General features: G+C 40.7%; 1 protein-coding gene across 1 annotated transcript; it reads left to right on the forward strand.

The window, feature by feature from the left end:
* Window positions 1-1,101: 1,101 nt before the first annotated feature.
* On the forward strand, window positions 1,102-17,690 carry LOC141797960 (E3 ubiquitin-protein ligase RNF182). The gene is made up of 9 exons (XM_074679685.1): window positions 1,102-1,223; window positions 1,305-1,892; window positions 9,700-9,764; window positions 9,890-10,020; window positions 10,270-10,423; window positions 10,756-10,820; window positions 11,657-11,792; window positions 13,133-13,356; window positions 13,437-17,690. Exons 4-9 carry the CDS (start codon window positions 9,973-9,975, stop codon window positions 13,617-13,619), a joined length of 810 nt encoding a protein of 269 aa, XP_074535786.1. The 5' UTR covers window positions 1,102-1,223; window positions 1,305-1,892; window positions 9,700-9,764; window positions 9,890-9,972; the 3' UTR covers window positions 13,620-17,690.
* The last annotated feature ends 1,204 nt before the right edge of the window (window positions 17,691-18,894 follow it).

Below are 18,894 nucleotides of genomic sequence, written 5' to 3' on the forward strand. Positions count from 1 at the left end.
GGTCATAATTTTAATTATTTTTAATTAGGGCTGGGTGTTGTTACGAAGCTCACGATCCGATTGCTATTCTTGAGGTTGCGATTTGAATGGATTGATCTAAATAATTTGATGTTAATTCAGTAAAAATTTGGAATAGCTACACAAAAAAATTAAGTTTCTGTCGACAGTTTTCAAGTGTTAAAAAGTGTTGAAAAATAGTCAGGTCATAATAAGATACATGATATAGGGCTCACGATACGAAATAACTTTTGTTCTCAGTGTCACTGAAAATATTCACATTAAAAAAACAGCAGCTTATTTCTCAATCTTTTTCAATGCTTGTTTTTTCACTCCTTTATTGGAGAATTAATTCTTATGGCTGACAGACAAAACTGGCATCATTATCCTTAGATGAGGGGTAATATTAGGATTTACAATATATTTTTGTATAACAGCAGATTCAATAGCACAGAGTTTACCTTTGAAATTAATGTCCTATCCTAGTGAGAGACGACACCCATCCACAGTAACTACTCCACAAACAGGACAGGCTGGGTGAAGAAATCCAACTCACTCTTCCCATCACTGTGTGTGTTTATGAAGCAGCTGACAGCCTTCAGTGGATCAGCCTGAAAACAAGCAGTGAAATCATATGAATTTCAAATCAACAGCCACCTGCCAATAGGCAGAACTGGTGTTCAGAGTCAAGAGGCAGAGGACTGTGATGATTCAGTCAGGTGGATTTACAGCATAATTGTTTTGAATATTTCTAATTTTTATTTTGCAATTTCGTGACAAATTCTGGATTTGACATAATAACTTCACCTGTTATAACAGATCTTTTTTTCACTATGGCTGACAGAAATATGTTTCTGTACAATATTCAGTCTTTGAATAACTGAGGTTTAACAGAAACATCAAAATCAAATCAAATCAAAATTAACCACGTGATAAAGTTAAACTAGACAAAGATAAATAATTAATAGTCTGCATAAATTTGTATTTTCAATAATGGTTTATTTGCCTGTCAACATGTCACCATCTCTTTGCTTTATTTTAATTTAATATTACATAATAATTCATCTCACATTGGGGCCCGAGACGTCGGTTGTCAGCGTGTTACCTGAGCACGTGCGTTTTTCTGTTGTGTCTTCGTGACATTGTGACGTTATGTAATAGCAAACAAACAGGAACAGGTGGACTTCCTGTCCCCCTGATGCGGTGATTTCCCGTCGAATAAAAAGGTTGGGTAGGATGAAATTATTCCTAAGTAATGCTCTATGTTGATGAATTTGTTTATTTTTCCTTCCTGTTTTCATCTGCAGGCACAGATTTCCCGTCATCCCGCTGCGGGCTGGTTGCCACGGTAACCTTGGCTCCAGCCGCTGGCCGCGAGCCGCAGTGAGGAGCGGAGGGAGACACGCGGAGGAGACGGTGAGTCACCGTCACCTGAAGCAGCTCGCGACCGTTGGCGGCGGCGACCAGCACACACCGAAGACACACACCTGGTTAGCTTAGCATGTTAGCATCCCATCTGCTGCTCGTGTGAGAGGAGCGCGCGACCACCGACTGTTAATGAGGTAAACCGCCGCAGTGTTGCTTCAACCGGAGACCTACACCGACCACGGCAACACCGACCACAACCACCGCAGAGGGACTACGGCAGCCTCCTCCAGGTACAACCCCCTGCCTGCTGCACTCTGAGGCGACACACATCCACAGAGCTGCGGCAACTTGTCCACAAACTGTTGATTTTTATCGGCCACCATGTTGCTTCTGCTGAGAGAGAACAACAACCACAGCAACTGTTAGGGGGATTTATCATCACCGCGTTGATTCAGAGGGAGAGGACACAAACTTCATCTGCATTCTCAGCCACGGGCAACCCTGACACAGCCATCATCACCCTGCAGGTGAGCAATGACAGGTGTCTGCTCAGTATATTTAGAGCTGAGTATCTGTGAGGTCACACCTTTTGTAATGATGTCAGCATGCTCCGTGAAACAGTACTCTGCACAGGACTCAGTGTAGATAAACACTGATGGAGGGTCAGTGCCTTTCAGAATCAAAAACTACCTAAAATTGTATCTTTTGCTTTTTATTGTAATATTATAAACAAAATTAGGGTTTAAATCTGATATAAAGCAGGGAAAACAAACATGTTTGATCTGTTTTCCGCATTTCATTGAGACGACCCCTGAGGTGACTGAACCAGGATGGCAAAGGTTTAAGTGGAGGCAGATTAATTTAGGAAACACAGCGCTATATTAGAATAGGTAGAGTGATTATATAAACATGAGCTAAGTTTGGGAGTCCCTGGTACAGAGCACATTACTTTGTTCACAAACAAAAACCATCAGAGGACCCAGAGTGTTCTACTGCTCTGTCCAAGGACTTCAGCAGGATTATAGACAGTCTGGCTGTATTCTTAAATCACCTTTTATACAACAACAATGTAACACAAAATGTGAAAAAGAAAAACAGTGATATATGATATAATATCAAAATAATCAGACCCCATACTTCCTGGTCCATAATACATATACAGGTACGGCTGAACGATTTTGGAAAATAATGTAATTGCAATTTATTTGGACCAATATTGCAATTGCGATTTAGCATGCAATTTATTTATTCATTTTTTATTTTGTTTTTATTTTATTTTATTTTATTCATTTATTTATTTATTATTTATTTATTTATTTATTCATTTATTTTGGGGGGGGTATCTTTTGCATATTTACAAAAAAAAAAAAAAAAATCATTCTATATCATTCTATAGTATGAAGGCCAGGCCTACATGTTATGATGACATGAAATAGATTGAAGCATAAATTGATACGAATAATATATTTTCATTTAACTATCACGATCACAGAAGAATATTGACAGACTGATTTTACTTCAAGCCTTGTAGATATGTAATATATTTGCCAGAAAAAAACAGCATTTTGACTTTTGCTTGTTTTAAGGACGAAGGAGCACAAGTTACTTTGTTTCCTCCAGGTCTGTGTACATGAAACTTTTTTAAAATTTTATTTTTTTAAATTGCAGACTCTGCGATTTGAAAATTGCACTCTGTTAAATTGCGATGTCTGTTTAAATTTGATTAATTGTTCAGCCCTATATACAGGTAAGGAAAAGGCACTAGATAAAAGACTCATTCAAGAACAAGAGCTAGGAAAGCTAAGATGAACAAGTTGGGGGTAATTGATCAGATAAGAAAACATTGAGAGATCACCTGTTAAATCAACTGACATTATATAAGAGTTCAAATGTAACATTCTTTATTAAGCCTCCATGGGGGTGTTTTGTTTGCTGTCATAGCAGCAAAAAGAAAAACTACTGAAGAGGATTAGGGCCACTGGGGAAAAAAAAATAGGTCTAATATATTTTTTTATTATTATTAATGTTAGTATTCCGAGATTTGAAGTCAGAATTTTGACTTTAATTCATAAAACTGAAAATAAATGTAGTGTTAATAAAAATAAAAATCTGTCTCACCCTCAGCTAATTTACCTCATGAGCTGGTGCAGATAAAAACAAAAATGATGCATTAAAACAGTTTTAAATGCAGGATAAGAAATATTTGGGTCTAAAATATTGTTTTGCAGGTAAAATAGTCTGAATTTGAAAAGCAATCTGTGATAGAAACCAGATCCTGATCCTGTCATATAAACACCCTGACATTTTTTCCCCATATCGCCCCCTAATGACGAGCATTTTCGTTTCTCAAAAACAGAGTTTGTTGGTGTTTATGCAGTATATAACACTGTAGAAAACTAAACTATGGTCATTAGAAGTGTCAGTACAGCAATATACCGCAGTTTTTGACCTGTGATAAAATGAAGATATTAAAATTGTTAATATCTATATTTTTGTTCAAATAAAAAATCACATTTGGTTGAAAGTACAATACGTCCTCTTCACCTCCACTGTGGTAGATGGAGTCGAGGAGCTACTCTGGTGCATGTTGCACATGAATTGTATTATAACTATAATCTTAAAGTTTATTCAAAATATTTTATTCCTAAACTTGATGATGTGGGTTTTGATGCTAAAAACATCAATATTTTTTTCTCTAATTTTGGGTCAGTTGATCTAAAATCATATTAAGTTGAATTTTTATAGTGTAGTAGACTGATAAAATAACAGTCATAGTTTGTGGAATATCAGATTTTTTTATCAGTAACATTGGTTACACCAAGTGACATTTATCAGTTTCACCAACTGTCCATGTCTTTCACCCAATCATTTTTTTTTTTGCAAAATTAGTTTAATGTCACAGTGGTTTAAGTGACAAACTTGACGCACTTTATGTTTTTAAGTTAAGCGTTTGTGTGAAACACTCCATCTGACTTTCATTATTTCGGACACAGTAAAATAGAAAAAATGTTTATAGTCAAATAGTTAACTCAGCTCTTCTCAACTTTATTTATAAAGCACTTTAAAACAACCCCAGCTGAAACAGAGTGCTGTACATAAAAGTAGTGCAGGAATAAATAAGTAAATAAAACAAATAAATCAATAAATCAAAGGTGCACATAGTAAAATAATTGTTACATTGTTCTAAAATTGATTTAATTTTTGTGTATAATATCGCAATATATAACAATGTTGTGATGTCATGATATTATTGTACCGTGACCCAAGCATTGTATTGCGTATCGCAAGGATCCCCAACTCCTACCCTGGAGGGCCGAGAGGCTGCAGCTTTACCTTCCAACCAAAAACTCCACCAACTGATTTCACTGATAATTTCACCTTCAAGCAGAGAGCAGGAACTAATCAGTGAAATCAGCTGGTGGAGTTTTTGGTTGGAAAGAAAAGCTGCAGCCTCTGGGCTCTCCATGGTAGGAGTTGGGGATCCCTGGTGTATCGTATTGTGAGGTTGCCAACACTCACCCCTACTGGTCATCTGGTATTAGAGACACCTGAGAGACAGGCAAGATTTAATTTCTTTAGTCTGACCACAGTTAGTGACTGATTTTTACAGAAATCACTTAAAGAAATGGTTAACAAAAGGAACATTCACATGTCACTGACCCCTTAAGCCTGGCTCACACTACAGGATTTAAAAAGTCATAAAAGATTCTGAAATCTTCACAGATCATCCTCTCTTAAATCTTAGGGTGTTTTCACACCTGATAATGCGCACCCTGATGCGGCTTGGAATGTTAAATTAATACTTTGTTGTCATTTTGCAGTTAGTGCGGTTCCTTTCACATCTGCTTTTTGTCACTCGGGACCAAACGCCGCAGTATTTCGAGAGCGTCATGTTTCCATGACGACAACGGCTAGAGCGCGTGCAGCGTACTTTCAGTTGGAAGCTGGAAGCGCCGAGAGAACTGTTTGCTTAAATCAGAGATGATGGAGAGTCAAATAGGCCTACACCGAGTTTTTATAGTGCTTAAAACTCATTTCTATATTGTTTGTGTGTATAACCATCTGCAAACGATAGTGTTTGAAAATGAAGCGCAGCTGCGGCTTGAGAAAAGCATACAGATGCACTGGAGACGCCGAATGGAAATATCTGCCCGATTCCGGAGGAGGCAAAGATTAATAGAGTAGAATAAAATAGAAAATACTTTTTTTTTTTATCCCCAAGGGGAAATTCAGAAATAATGATTCTACCATGTACCGTGAGATCCTCATCAGACACAGATACAGACGACCGACAAGGTAATCAATGCCTGTTATATGATAGGCCATATAAAACGATGTTTTTTTGACGTGAGGAGTCAGGGGAGAGCTCTGCTTTTTAGATGAGTATATAAGGGTAGTTAAGGATGTTGGAGTGTGCAGCTGTCCTGCATCACAAACAAAACTCCACGGGAGCCCTCTAATGTCAAACTCGCCGAGTTCGCCTGACAGTTGCATCGCACCAGAGTGCGGCTGCTTTCACACCACAGCTGGTGCGCACCAGAGTGCGGCCAGAGCCGAACCGAGATCACCTCCTCTGGCCGCACCAGTTTGGTGCACACCACAGTCCGATTTTGGTTTCACACCAACCCAAACGGGACCAAACATAGGTCGATCTAAATTTGGGTCGACCTAACACTGTATGTGTGAAAACACCCTTAAGCACACTCTAACAACAAGATTTGAAAATACTGACCAGCACACACTACAGGATTTCACAAAGATTATTTGACCAGAGAGAGTGATGGGCCACATGTGGTCAGTTGTTTGATCTGAGGTTTTTAGCACACTGGTGGGACAGGAGGAGAGAGAAGCGGAGCTGTCTGCTGTGGTGCCTTTCATCCATTACGAGCACGCAGAGGGACAGAGGTGAAACTGTTGCTGTATCAGCCAATAATGGCATGATCTCACACCGATCACTGATAAAACAACAGTTTGCTACTGTATGAAAATGGCGTGGTTATGTGTTATTTTTAAAGGCATTATTGAACTGGCTCGAGTGGGCCAGTGGAGCAGTCAGCTGACCCGGAGCCTTTCAGTTGCACTTTGAGCCTGCGTTTGTTGTCTGCTGTCCGGTCTCTGGGGCTCTTTCTAATTGTCTGTTGTCATCCTCAGTGAGAATGAATGTTGTAATCATCCAGATAAATATCAAACATGTTTGAAAATTATCAGGGCGGCTCCGACGAGCCTGTGAGAGATAGGGATGGGTACCGAGTTAGGTACTTTTACATGTACCGACCGAATCCTGTCAAAAGTACCGGGTATTGATTCATGTAAAATCAAAAGGTACCATGTTTAGGTACCTAAATGCATCCTTGTGACAGCGAGGGAGTGGAAGAGTAGGTGATTTTCCATGCTGGACATGAACACAGCATTGCAAGGTTATATATTGAAGGATAAATATGCCAAATTGAAAAGAATCTATACTTTATTATCAAACAAACTGATATTTTTTACCACATAAACACAAAAAAAGTACCAAAAATTGGTACCGTTGAGTACCGATACCGATTGCCAGGTACCGGGCATCGGTACCGTATCGTTTCAAATGTGAAAGGTACCCATCCCTAGTGAGAGATCATGGGGCTAAAGATTCATCTGTCAACCGCTCACACTAGAACATAATCTTAGCCAAACGTCAGGGCTGATTGTAGTCCCTGACCAGATTTCTTCCCCGATTGTCAGGAGGATCGAATCTGGGTTAAATCGGGGCGAGAATCCTGTAGTCTGAGCCAGGCTTTAGTCACTTCCACAAAAAAATTCCACAAAAGAGTCTGGACCCTGCTGGGTTAACAGAGGGTCACATTTGATTTTGGCTAAACCTGTAGTATAAATTTTGTAGCCCTCACTGAGCTCTAACTTATCACAATTCCTCCCCAAACATCTCACCAACAATCTCCACCAACATGGTTCAAAATAAGCCTGAGCCAACAGACAATTTTCATGTTCATCACTTGGCTCATATCAGGAATCAGCTCAGCTTCAGTCATCTCCTCTGTGTGTGTGTGTGTGTGTGTGTGTGTGTGTGTGTGTGTGTGTGTGTGTGTGTGTGTGTGTGTGTGTGTGTGTGTGTGTGTGTGTGTCTGCTGATGCCTCAACCAGATAGAGTTGCCACAGTCTGGAACAGAGACTGTAACAGGGGCTCAGAGGAGGAGAGGAACAACAGGGTCCAGTTTATGTTTATGTAAGAAGTGAGAAGAAAAGCTGTCGTCCTGTTAACTGAGAATGATTGTAGACAGGAAACTGTATGACTCAGTAAAATGTTGCCATAACAGACTTGTGGAGTCTGAGCGCAGCCACCAGGAGCTGGGAGCTGATCTGTGTCGTCAGATATCAGAGGAGACCGGAGGGGGAGAGAGAGCCTCAGTGTATGATGGGAAATCTCTGAGTCTGTCCTGACTGTGAGGAAAGTTTTACACCTTCCCTGAAGTGAGGAACCAGCTGGTCACTGTCATGTGATCACATCCGACCTTGCTGATTGGTTGATCTCAGGTCCATGCACAGGAAGAAATGTTACCATAGCAGCATCAGCATCCCCGGTGTCCCCCTCCTCCTCCTCCTCCTCCTCCTCCTCATCTTCATCCTCTGTTACATAAGAGCTGCAGTCTATAAACACCCAGCAAGTGTGTGTGTGTGTGTGTGTGTGTGTGTGTGTGTGTGTGTGTGTGTGTGTGTGTGTTTCTTGGTGACGGGCCCAGACAGATACTGCACTTTATTTTTAGAAACTGGGCATCACTAAAAACCACAGTGACCAGTCAGTAAAAATAAGATTGAGAAGATCAGGGTCTGATTTAACGATGGTATGAGTTACAGAAGAAAACATCTCAATGTATTTTATAGAATTAGATGAAAGGAGTTTAATGCTTCGTGTGTAAAACTGCCTTGAAAAAACTAAGCAGCAGTAGACTCTTTAACATTACACACACAGGTGTATTAAACTGTGGTATTACTTTTTGATTTTAGTTCTTGTAGGCAGAGAAAATAGCCTTTGAATTTGGTACGGTCTCTCCCTGTTAGCGTTTATTTCCTCGTCACCAGCGATTACAGTTTGTGTCTTACTGAGGGAGAGGAGACAACTGTATCTAATGTCCTTAGTGGTCACATAGAGCTCATACAACCCCACTTCAAAAAAACTGAACTATCCCTTTAAGAATGAACAGTCATGTGAAAAAATGTGGACAACCCGTTAAATATTCAGCTCTTTCCAATCTCAGTAAAAGTATCCTGATAGTTTGAAACCCTGGATATCTTATTTACAAAACTAATAACCCTTTTTATAGTCTTCTTTATTCTAGCTCATGGGTCTGTAACCTTGACTTTCATTGGAGCCATTTTGCTTCAGCTCACCTGGATTACAGTCGTTCCTCAGCCACAAAATCTACTTTATCTACTATCAAAACTATAAAGATTTTAATTCTATGCGTACTAAATATCTTGTGAATAATTATCTGGATAAGACATTTTTTTAATTTATGAAATTGTACATGAGATGTCTTCATTTTTTACTTTCAGAACACACACAACACAAAATAAAAATATTTAAAAAAACTGAAAAAATAAAAAATGATTTTTTTTTTAAATTTGCAAAAAAAAAAAGAAAAAAATCTTAAAAAGTGCACAATTTCTACATCTGTGCCAAATTTCCAAAAAAAAATTGCAAAAACTTTTACAAAATATTGAAGTTTAAAAAAATGCAAAAATTGCAAAATTTTTGAAAGAATACTTAATTTTGATAACGTATATTGTTAACATCTTTAAACTCATCAACTTTTGTTGTTACTGCACATTGTCAGTTAAATGAATCCATCCACACAGAATTAAAATTTGAATAGAGTATTGGAGCGGCGGCAGGCTTTATTGACAGATGTGATAAATAGTTAGTTGAACAAAATGTTAAACCATGGTTTTACTTTGTGTCAATCTCTTTAATCATCAATTCTCTCTGTAAGAAAAATTAAAAAAAATTAGTTTCAATAATTTTTAAAGCTACAAGGAGCCACTGCAAAGGAGTCAAAGAGGCGCCTGAGTGAAACAGCTCATTGTTTTTAATGCTCAGTAGTTGGCTGCTTTTGTCTCTGGAGCCTGAAGGAAAGAGCTGAGTGGCTAATTCTTTATTATTAGTGTTTGTAATTTATGTTTCTGTTTTCAGTTTCTGGTTTCTTTGTCTTAAAGAACAGGGTCTGATGATCATGCTTTGGCAGCGCTGCTTATTTCTGCTGAACATAAAAATCAAATCATCCCTATCAATCTAAGATTGTGTCTGTCTCTTGCTGGTCTGTCTCTCCTGTGTGTCTGTAGGTCTTCAGTTTAGACAGATGGAAGTCCTGTCAGGCCGTCACACTGATCAGCTGATCTGGAGTCAGGTACTGGGTTTTCAGAGCTCCCCTGTTTATGCTTTAAGTCACTAGATGTAGCAGTGATCTGTTATTTTTCTCTGAGTCTGTGTTACCGTCTTCATCAGTAGCTGTTTTTACTGTCTGTCCTCCAGTCAGTTAAAGGCCTCAGGTCCAGTTAAGACCCACTTACACAAGCCCCTCCCTGCTGGTTCAGGAGAAGACAACAGCCAATAAAATGAGCCAGCTGAAGGAGGCGGAGCCTGGCCAGGGCATCGAGGGGAAGGTGAGGTTCACCACAGACATTTCGCATCAGAAAAATCTTCATCCAAAAAACCCTCCTGATAACTTCAGATGCAGTTTCCAACTTTGATATAATTCAGTTTGTGATGAAGTTTAAGAAAGTGTGAGAAAAACGTTTGGTTCACTCATTTTATAGAAACCTTTCCTGCACACAGCACCAGTTTTGATTACCTTCAGACCTTTGCTGTGTTGCATTCAGGGTAATTAACTCCTTTTTTTGTGGTGCGTTCAGGTGCAGACCTGGGCACAGTCTCTGGTCTACACTCTGGAGGAACTGGAATGTAAAATCTGCTACAACCGCTATGACACTCGCAGCAGGAAACCCAAACTGCTGGGCTGTCTGCACCGAGTCTGCGCCAAGTGTCTGAAGAAGATGGTCGACATGGGTGAGTATGTCACTCGCATCACAGACACAAATCTGATGCCAGATCTGACCTCACACAAAACAATAAGCTGAGTCTGGACTGAAGATGTGACAGTTAAGATGAAAGACACACCTACAGCTCCGGAGGTTGGACAAAAGTAAAACCAAAGTAACCCCTGCTGTGGTGACTTTATTTGTAGTGGTGGTCTGTCACAGGGAGGAAATGGACTCTTTTGGCTTCACTTTTGGGGAACTGTTGTGTCCTCCATCTTCTGTTTAGAGACTATGGATTAATCCCATTGCCTGATCACATGACTGTCACATCACTATGGGCCTCTTGTGGTTGATTTTCAGGGGAGTCCTCACCTGTCATCAGCTGTCCGTTCTGTCGCTACAAGACGCACGTCCCCGACGAAGAGGTGAGAGATTTTATTGGCTGGCTGAACACTTATAACAATCAACCTTTATTTGATTATATAGCAGCAGATCATAACAAATGTTTTCTTAAGACACTTAAAAAAAAATAAACAGGTCCAGATCCTTTAAGAGGGAGCTTCTCACCACAAATGAAAATAAAACCCACAAATTGTCAACAAAATTTGAAAACACAGGAGTATGTTCTTGCAGCTGCATTGGAACAAATTTTACTAAATTTGATTCTTGTTGGTTTTGTATTAGAATTTAAATTATGTTGTTATAGAAGCCAGAATTATTCACTTGGTGGGATGTACTTAAAAGAGGGGCTTTTTATGCTTTTTAAGTCTTAATTCTGTCCCTATTTTTCTCTCACTGGTGTTTTAGAAAACCCTTTTTTCAGCCTCTGTTTGAAACACTTTGTTTTAGCTGCTGTCTCTTTAAAGCTCCCCAGTCCACAAACCCCTCCACTCTGATTGGCCAGCCCTCTGGCCTGTCAAGGGCAGAGCTATGGGGAGATCTTGGTGTTTGAAGCCCACCCCTCCATCATGCCGTGAACTATTTTGGAGGTCCACATGTAATGACCTCATCATCTTAGCAAGTCTCATGAAGATCTCGTGCTATTTTTAAAACTGGGTCTTTGGATTAGTTTACAGCCAGATTCAGGAATTTCTTCAACATATGAAAATGTAGAGCTTTGAAAATCTGCACATTGTTATGTTATTTCATTAATAGAATAAAGGAAGGCAGAATACCCTCTTCTTTAGGGTAAAGTTTTCTGAAGAAGAGTTTCGGTTTTTAGTTTCGGTTTTTATTTTTAGTCTTATTTCTTTTTCTCCAGGTGTGGCTGATGGAGGATGACCGACACATCCTGGCTGTTCTGTCGTGTCAGGATCGAGCCCGTCGAGGTGGAGGAGGAGAAAGTGGAGGGGAAGTGGTGCTGAGTCCAAACAGTCTCACTGGAAAAATAATACAAGGTCAGTCCTAGGGGTGTGACGAAATTTTGCGAAATAAAAAAACGGCAGAACAAAATTCAAAGATGCACAAAATGATTAAATTAAAAAAAAAAAAATCAAATGGCTCAAATTTTACTGCATGACTGTTGGTATTCCGCAAAATATTCAGTTCAATTTCAAGTCTGGTGCAGATAATGTGGGATATAGCTCTGTATGATAACAGCGAGTCTTGCAAAGTTCGACTGAACACGCATCTGTCTGGATCAGGGCTTGTCCTCACAGGCGCTCCCCAGCTGCATCAGAGCACAAGAGGCTACTGCTCGTTAGATCATGAGTTTGATAAACAGCCGTCTCAGCATAACAGATTTTATTTAGTGATAATTATGTTTGACTAAAACTACAGCGTTAAACTGCCCTTTTCAGCGTGTTTGTCTCAACATGATGTCTTTATCTGAGGTTGAGAAAACGCTGTCCCCATTCTCATTCTCATTCTCATCAGCTGACATTTGCACTCGCGTGAGCTAAAGCTACTGTACTCACACAAAACTATTATCTCTAACATGTTAAGTGCTGGTGTTTTTGAACAGGTGGTTGGTTGTTTGGAGGTTTTCTGAGGATCTGAACAGGAGATATGACTTCACTGTTTGTTTTCACACTGATCCACTGAGAGCTGCTCTATTAACACACACAGTGTTGGGAAGGGTACGTTTGGTTTATCACTCAGCCTTCCCTGTTGTGGATGGGTGTAATTTTTCATTAGGATAACACATTAATTTCAATGGCAAACTCTACAATATTTATTTTACTGTAATATAATAAATATATCATAAATCTTTATACTTCTTCCTATTCTAAGGATAATGATGCCAGGTCTGTCAGTCTGGCATAAAAAATCAATTCTTTGAGGAAGTAGTGAAATGACATGCAGGAAAAAAAGTTGCATTTTTTTATTAGTGTGAATCTTTTCTGTGATAATTGGAAACAAAAGAAATTTCTTATTTTGAGCCATACATTATATTTCGTATCGTACCGTGAGTTGACTATTCTAGCTATAATAAACATGACGTTCATTCAGTGTTGGAACTTTATTCGCCCCCCAGTGGTCACACACAATAACAACCAACTAGTCATCTGCACCTCATGTAACGCCCATGCGCATGCGGCGTCCTAGATCAAGGTTTACAACATGTTTACCGTAAGTAACATAATAAGGGAGAAATACAAGTAAACAGACTATTTTATTACACCCAGAGTGAGTATCCTCATTCTTCAGCGTCTTCAACTTTCTGTTCCAGTAAAAGCCTGTAATGTAAGTTTACTCTCCCTGTCTCTGTCTGTCTGTCTGTCTGTCTGTCTGTCAGAGGGAGGCAGGGACCCGTCTCACCGCTCCTCAGACTGTCTTGTCATCACCATAATGGAGCTCCCTGAGGAGTCTCCGTCCTCAGACTCACTGAGCATGCTCAATGTGGTCGGTCTGTACCGCCCCCCCAGCCTCGACTCTCTGCCCTGCAACCTCCCGTCTCAGAAGTGTCGCGCCTGGACGTCCCGCAGCTTCCCCCGCTGCCTGCTGGGGGCGCTCTGCCTGGTCAGTACTACCCCTCAGTCTTACAAAGACAGCCAGACTGACAGACATGTGTCTGACAGGTGTGTTCTGTGTTTGGACAGGTGTACTTCAGCTCTCTGCCTCTGGGGATTTACCTGCTGATGATTGGTCAGCTGTGGCTGGGCGTGGTCCTGGTCAGCCTGGTCCCCTCCACGCTGCTGCTGCTCGTCCTCTACGGCTTTTGTCAGTGTCTGTGCCACGAGCTGATGGAGGCGCTCGCCGCACGCTCGCACTCTCTGCCATGACGACAGGACAGTTCACATTGTTGTCACTACATCACACCATACACTGCCATGACAACAAGACGATGCATGCTGCCATGACGACGAAGCACTGTAGACTACTGTGACGACTACATGAGCTGCCATAACGACGAGACAACACGCTGCTAAGACACTAAACAACTTGAAGACGGTAAGAACAACAGAGTCTGTATACAAGATGGACGACATGTCAGCTCCTTAAAGTTAAAGCCAGAAGATTTAGAGCTCCCCCTACTGGACTGCATTAGAATGGGTCATAAAGCCTAACTCCCTCATGTTAACAGATGGGGCATGGGTTAAACTCTAAAATCCAGGCTACTCAAATGTTTGTCAAACACGGTTCTGAGCAGCTTCCTTCAAACTAGTTGCTAAATGCTGAAGAGCATTAAGATTGACAGCTGTGTTGACCAATGAGGCTCCTGCAGTGCTGTGTGCACTGGATTATCAGAATGAGATTCAGCCTCAAGACTCTGGCTCCAGATGGAGTCACCAGTGCACTGTCAGAGGGTGTTTTGGCTTCACTTTTTGTTCGACAGAAGGAGGTTAAGGTGTGGCGTCCATCTTTTTATACAGACAAAACAAAGGACACGCTGACATGACAGACATCACTGCGACTTAACCAACTCACATCAGTCAGTACAGCAACATAATCACTGAGACCAGAACCATCCAGAACACCTCACCTCCAAAGTTGGATCAACCTGAACCCATCAGCTGTAGTCTGAGGACGGTGGTTGCCTCTTGGTTAATAACTTAATACTTGTAGTGGTTAGGGGAAAAATTTTTAGTGACTTCTTCGAAGTATGTGAATTTCTCGGGTGCAATCTTGAAGGGAAAGTCTTGCAATACGAAGAGATTAGGAAGCTATAAAGGCATGAGGCCGTCAGGCAATGGGGGGCGTAGTTGGCGGGACAGACCACGTGATCAATCTGTCCCGCCAGCTACTACCGGAAACAGCTGACAAAAAGACACCACACAGCTGTCTGAATGACAGCTTCTGAGGAAGACCGCAGGTTGCACGTTGAAATATGTCAAGGTAAAAAATACCTTTTTTGTCTTTAAAAAGAACACTAAAAGAGGCATGAGCCCACTTTTGGACCAATTAACTTTGTAGCCTGAAAATTTTCCTAAGTGAGAGAGAGTCTCTTGACTGACTGGCATAGTATGTTTGTCGTTAAGTTACATATAACAAGAAATCATCAGCATATAATGAAATTTTACCCATAGTATCACCTGTCTTGTATCCATCAATAAAGGGATTACCAAACATTATGTGGGCAAGAGAGAAAAAGTAAAGGATATGAAGAACAGCCTTGCCTTGAGCCTCTGTGTTGAAACGAAGCCCAGAGCACCTTGTTAGTAAGAACTCTGGCACATGGATCTCGATGGAGAATTTCCAGCCACCTTAAAAACCTGTTACCTATGTCATATCTCTTCAGGGTAGAGAAGAGGTAACTGATCAAAGCTTTTTCTGCATCGAGAGAGCGTGCCATACCAGACTTCTGGCTTGTCCCAAAGTAAGATCCTGGCTCTGTTGAAAGCTGCCCAGTGTTTCAAGTCAGAGACGATACGTATCCTCTGTCCATTGTGAAAAAGTTCCTTAATGGAGGCTGCTTTCTGGAGAATCACAGTCACGCTAAGAAAGTAGTGGAGATGCACTATGAATGGTCAGGGAGGCTCTGTGTTACCGGGATGTCTGAGCAAAGCTTGGTGTGAGTGGTTGACAAAAGGTGTGTCGTCCAGAGAAAATGTGTCTTTAAGGAGGTGTGAGACAAATGTATTTCTTTCAGTGCCTTTCTCAGCACTTTCTTTAAACATTTCAATCTGCACATTTTATCTTCTGGATCGTCCCTCAAGATCCATGCATTTATCATTTTGGTTCACTTCAGGGCATAAACATGTCACCTGTGATTGTAGCTTGCTAATAGCATCAGATCAACCAACAGCTGTGCGCTCCAGCTCGGCAATGGTCGAGCTTTGGTGTTCACTTGATGTTGCAAGACCAGGATGGCGTTTTAGATCCGGTATTGGGTGCAGATATTTCTCCTCTAATCGTAGAGGCAACCTCCTCAATCTGAGTGTTGACTATCTGGCAGATTTCTGTTTTTGTGGGTTGTGGCTCAGCAGGTAGTGAGCTGGTGGTTTACAGGATGGTGACATCCGCCCACAGATGGCTTTTTTCAAGTGAGTCCAGTTTTCTTCTGTTTCTTGTCCTTCGTGGACTGCATCCTCAAGTTGGACTTCATATTCTCTTCGAGTGTAAGTGTAAAACCCAGGTTAGTACTTATCCACTATGGCAACTTTATCATGTTGTTTGCGAACATCAGATTTTAATTTAGTGGGGTTTTTTTTTTTTTTTGCATGCAGGAGCTGCCGAGAAAAGCTTCCTATCAAACCATGGCTCTCTAGCACCCTCTAGAACAGACTCTTAATGCAGAAAGGTTGTTCATAGACAGTGTTCAAAAAGACATCTGGTCATGTAAATAAGATAAATAACATAACACCATTTAGTCTGTTAAATTAAAAAAAAAGCTATAAACCTGATTTATGGGAGGGGCTACTCTAAATTACTTCTGCTGTGATCTGGCGCTGTATGGTAAATAAACCTGACCTCCAGGGGGCCGGTCTTGCCAAATATAATGGTAGGGGAAACACTAATAGAGAGACAGAAATCCTCCTCAGGGCACTGCTGATGGGAGCAGGATGTCACTTTCCTCTGCCTGCTTTTGCTCTCCATACAGACTCTTTTTCCTGCAGACACCACAACATTTCTCACTCCAAAGTCTGGTCCTTCCTGCACAGACGCTCTCATGTTGAATTTGTTCAATAACTTGTCATCAGTGGAACCAGAGGACCCATCAGACCCTCACCTACAGACGGACCCTTCAGACACTGACTCACCTGTTGACTCTGACCTCGCCCTATCTGAATACCAGCATCACCCCTCCTCTCCCTGTGAAGCTACAGCCAATCCTAGCAGGACCAGGCGATGACATCATCACGGGGAGGAGGCGGGGTCTGTTTTCACTCATGTCTAGTGTTTTTCAGTGAAGGATTTTCTCTCTCTGTCGCCTCCTGCTGGTCAAACTAATTACAAATATTTTATTTTGTATCCAGAAACAACAGGATGTGATGTCACAGGACACCCATCAGCCAATCAGAGTGGCTGTTGCAGACTGTTGTACTGACTGTGCAGTTATTAGCCGTGTTGGAAAGAAGAAGTGTTACCTGAGTGTGATCAGTGTGTGTGAATATGTTACTCGTCTGTGTCCACACTAATACCAGTCTAACCTTTGTGTTCTCTGTTCTCTCTGGAGCCTGACGGTCCAGAGCAAAGAGACGTCTCTGGAGCCTGATGGTCGAGAGCAAAGAGACGTCTCTGGAGCCTGACGGTCTATAGCAAAGAGACGTCTCTGGAGCCTGACGGTCGAGAGCAAAGAGACGTCTCTGGAGCCTGATGGTCCAGAGCAAAGAGACGTCTCTGGAGCCTGATGGTCCAGAGCAAAGAGACGTCTCTGGAGCCTGACGGTCCAGAACAAAGAGACGTCTCTGGAGCCTGACGGTCCGGAACAAAGAGACGTCTCTGGAGCCTGACGGTCCAGAGCAAAGAGACGTCTCCGGAGCCTGATGGTCTAGAGCAAAGAGGCGTCTCAGACTGTTAGCCTTTATTAGCACAAAAAGCAGACACAGGAGTCAAACATCAGTGTAGCTCTGTTTCCTCTGCAGATCTCTGAGAGACAGAAACAAACTGGGCAGGATGTTAAGGAGGAAAGCTAAGATACCTCCTGCTGTTAGTTTTTATGCTAAGCTAGGCTAACAGGAATAACTCCCTTAAACAGAGGGGACCGTTTAACCTATGTTGGACTGTTCCTCTGAGTTGTCTGTTCTAGCAAAGTGCCATTGTTTGATGTAATGTTAGACAAACGAATTGTGTTAAAAAAAGAGGAAGAGGGGGAGAAGAAAGAGGAGGAGGAAGAGGAGGGGGATCAGGTGACACCAGCAGACTGATGGTCAGATCACCTGCAGCACGATGTTGTGTCATGTGTTTGTTTGAAATCTGGTAACATCAAATAAACTACAGATGCACCAAAAATGAGTTGTTTGTCTGCTTTAAGCTCAAATACCCTTCTTCTTCACATCCCATCGTGTTTGGTGGATTCTCTGTCAGAGCTTTTCGTTTTCCTCTCGATGTTTCCTTTTCTTTTTTCCATCTGTGAACAAACTGGCCAGACCTCTTTGAGCTGATTGATGATCACAGTCAGTGGCTGAAGCTGAATCCAAAGAAACAGAAATGACAGACTGCTGCACTGAAACACAGACAAATCAAAGTCTGCTTTTGTATTGAACGCTGGTGTGTAAAAAAAAACTAAAATCCACCTCAAGAGACATGATGCAAAAACTCTGGTCTCCCTCGATCCAGCCTTAAAAATATTTTAAAAGTTCTTTTTTTTAAACGTATAACAGAGGAGCGATTCTATGTGTTCATGACTGGGGTTTGAAGGTGTTGATTACAATCCTATCATACTTTCATTACTTTTTTATTTTTTTTATGTTTAAGAAAAAGGAAAGGTGTATGTTTCTAAACCTTCTTGTCATCAACCCTGTAAATCCTGATCCATCAAAAATTGGCAGAATTTTTTTTTTTGGAACTGAAATGTTTATTTAACCTTTAAAAAAACACATTATTTTGTTTATTATGTATAAACTTTTTGTATATGTGATATATCCAGTAAGTTTTGGCCACTCTTGGGTGATGGTATTTTATTTTATTTTATTTTATTTTATTTTTAAGTAAATATGCATTATTTAATGCAGAAAAAACTTGTTTTAAAAAATGAGTAACTTCCTAAAAACTAAGAATGAGTTTCCTGAAAAAATGAGTGGGGGATGATTTAATGAGAGCATCCGTTTTCAAAAGGGCCATAATACAACTTCAGCTGTCTGTGGTGGAAAGATAATCCTCAAGGGGGTATAATGATAAAAACAAAACAAAACAAAAAAAACACTCCCTTCACCAGAAGAATAAAATAATATAATAAATAAATAAAAGAACAGGTTTTTATGCAAACTGTGTATCGTGCTAGTGGGATAGAGGTCTTAAAAGCTCGTATTTCAAATATGATGTTTGGTGTTATAGGGTTTATGGATGCAAATAAAAGATACATTTAAAATAATTCAGAAAAGACATGATGAATGAATAAAGACTTATGTCTAAAGAACTCACTTTCAGTGATGCTAAACTGCTCTTTAGGACATT

Source organism: Halichoeres trimaculatus, unplaced genomic scaffold (genome assembly GCF_033239565.1).
Source record: "Halichoeres trimaculatus isolate MK-OKI-2021-1 unplaced genomic scaffold, fHalTri1.1 fHalTri1_scaffold_1, whole genome shotgun sequence".
Taxonomy (NCBI): Eukaryota; Metazoa; Chordata; class Actinopteri; order Labriformes; family Labridae; genus Halichoeres; species Halichoeres trimaculatus.

Bases quoted from the DNA above. Each gene is read 5' to 3' on its own strand.
- LOC141797960 (XM_074679685.1), top strand. From the start codon at position 9,973: ATGAGCCAGCTGAAGGAGGCGGAGCCTGGCCAGGGCATCGAGGGGAAG. The intron at 10,424-10,755 runs GTGAGTATGTCA...GTTGATTTTCAG, and splicing joins GAAGAAGATGGTCGACATGG to GGGAGTCCTCACCTGTCATC. The intron at 11,793-13,132 runs GTCAGTCCTAGG...TCTGTCTGTCAG, and splicing joins CACTGGAAAAATAATACAAG to AGGGAGGCAGGGACCCGTCT.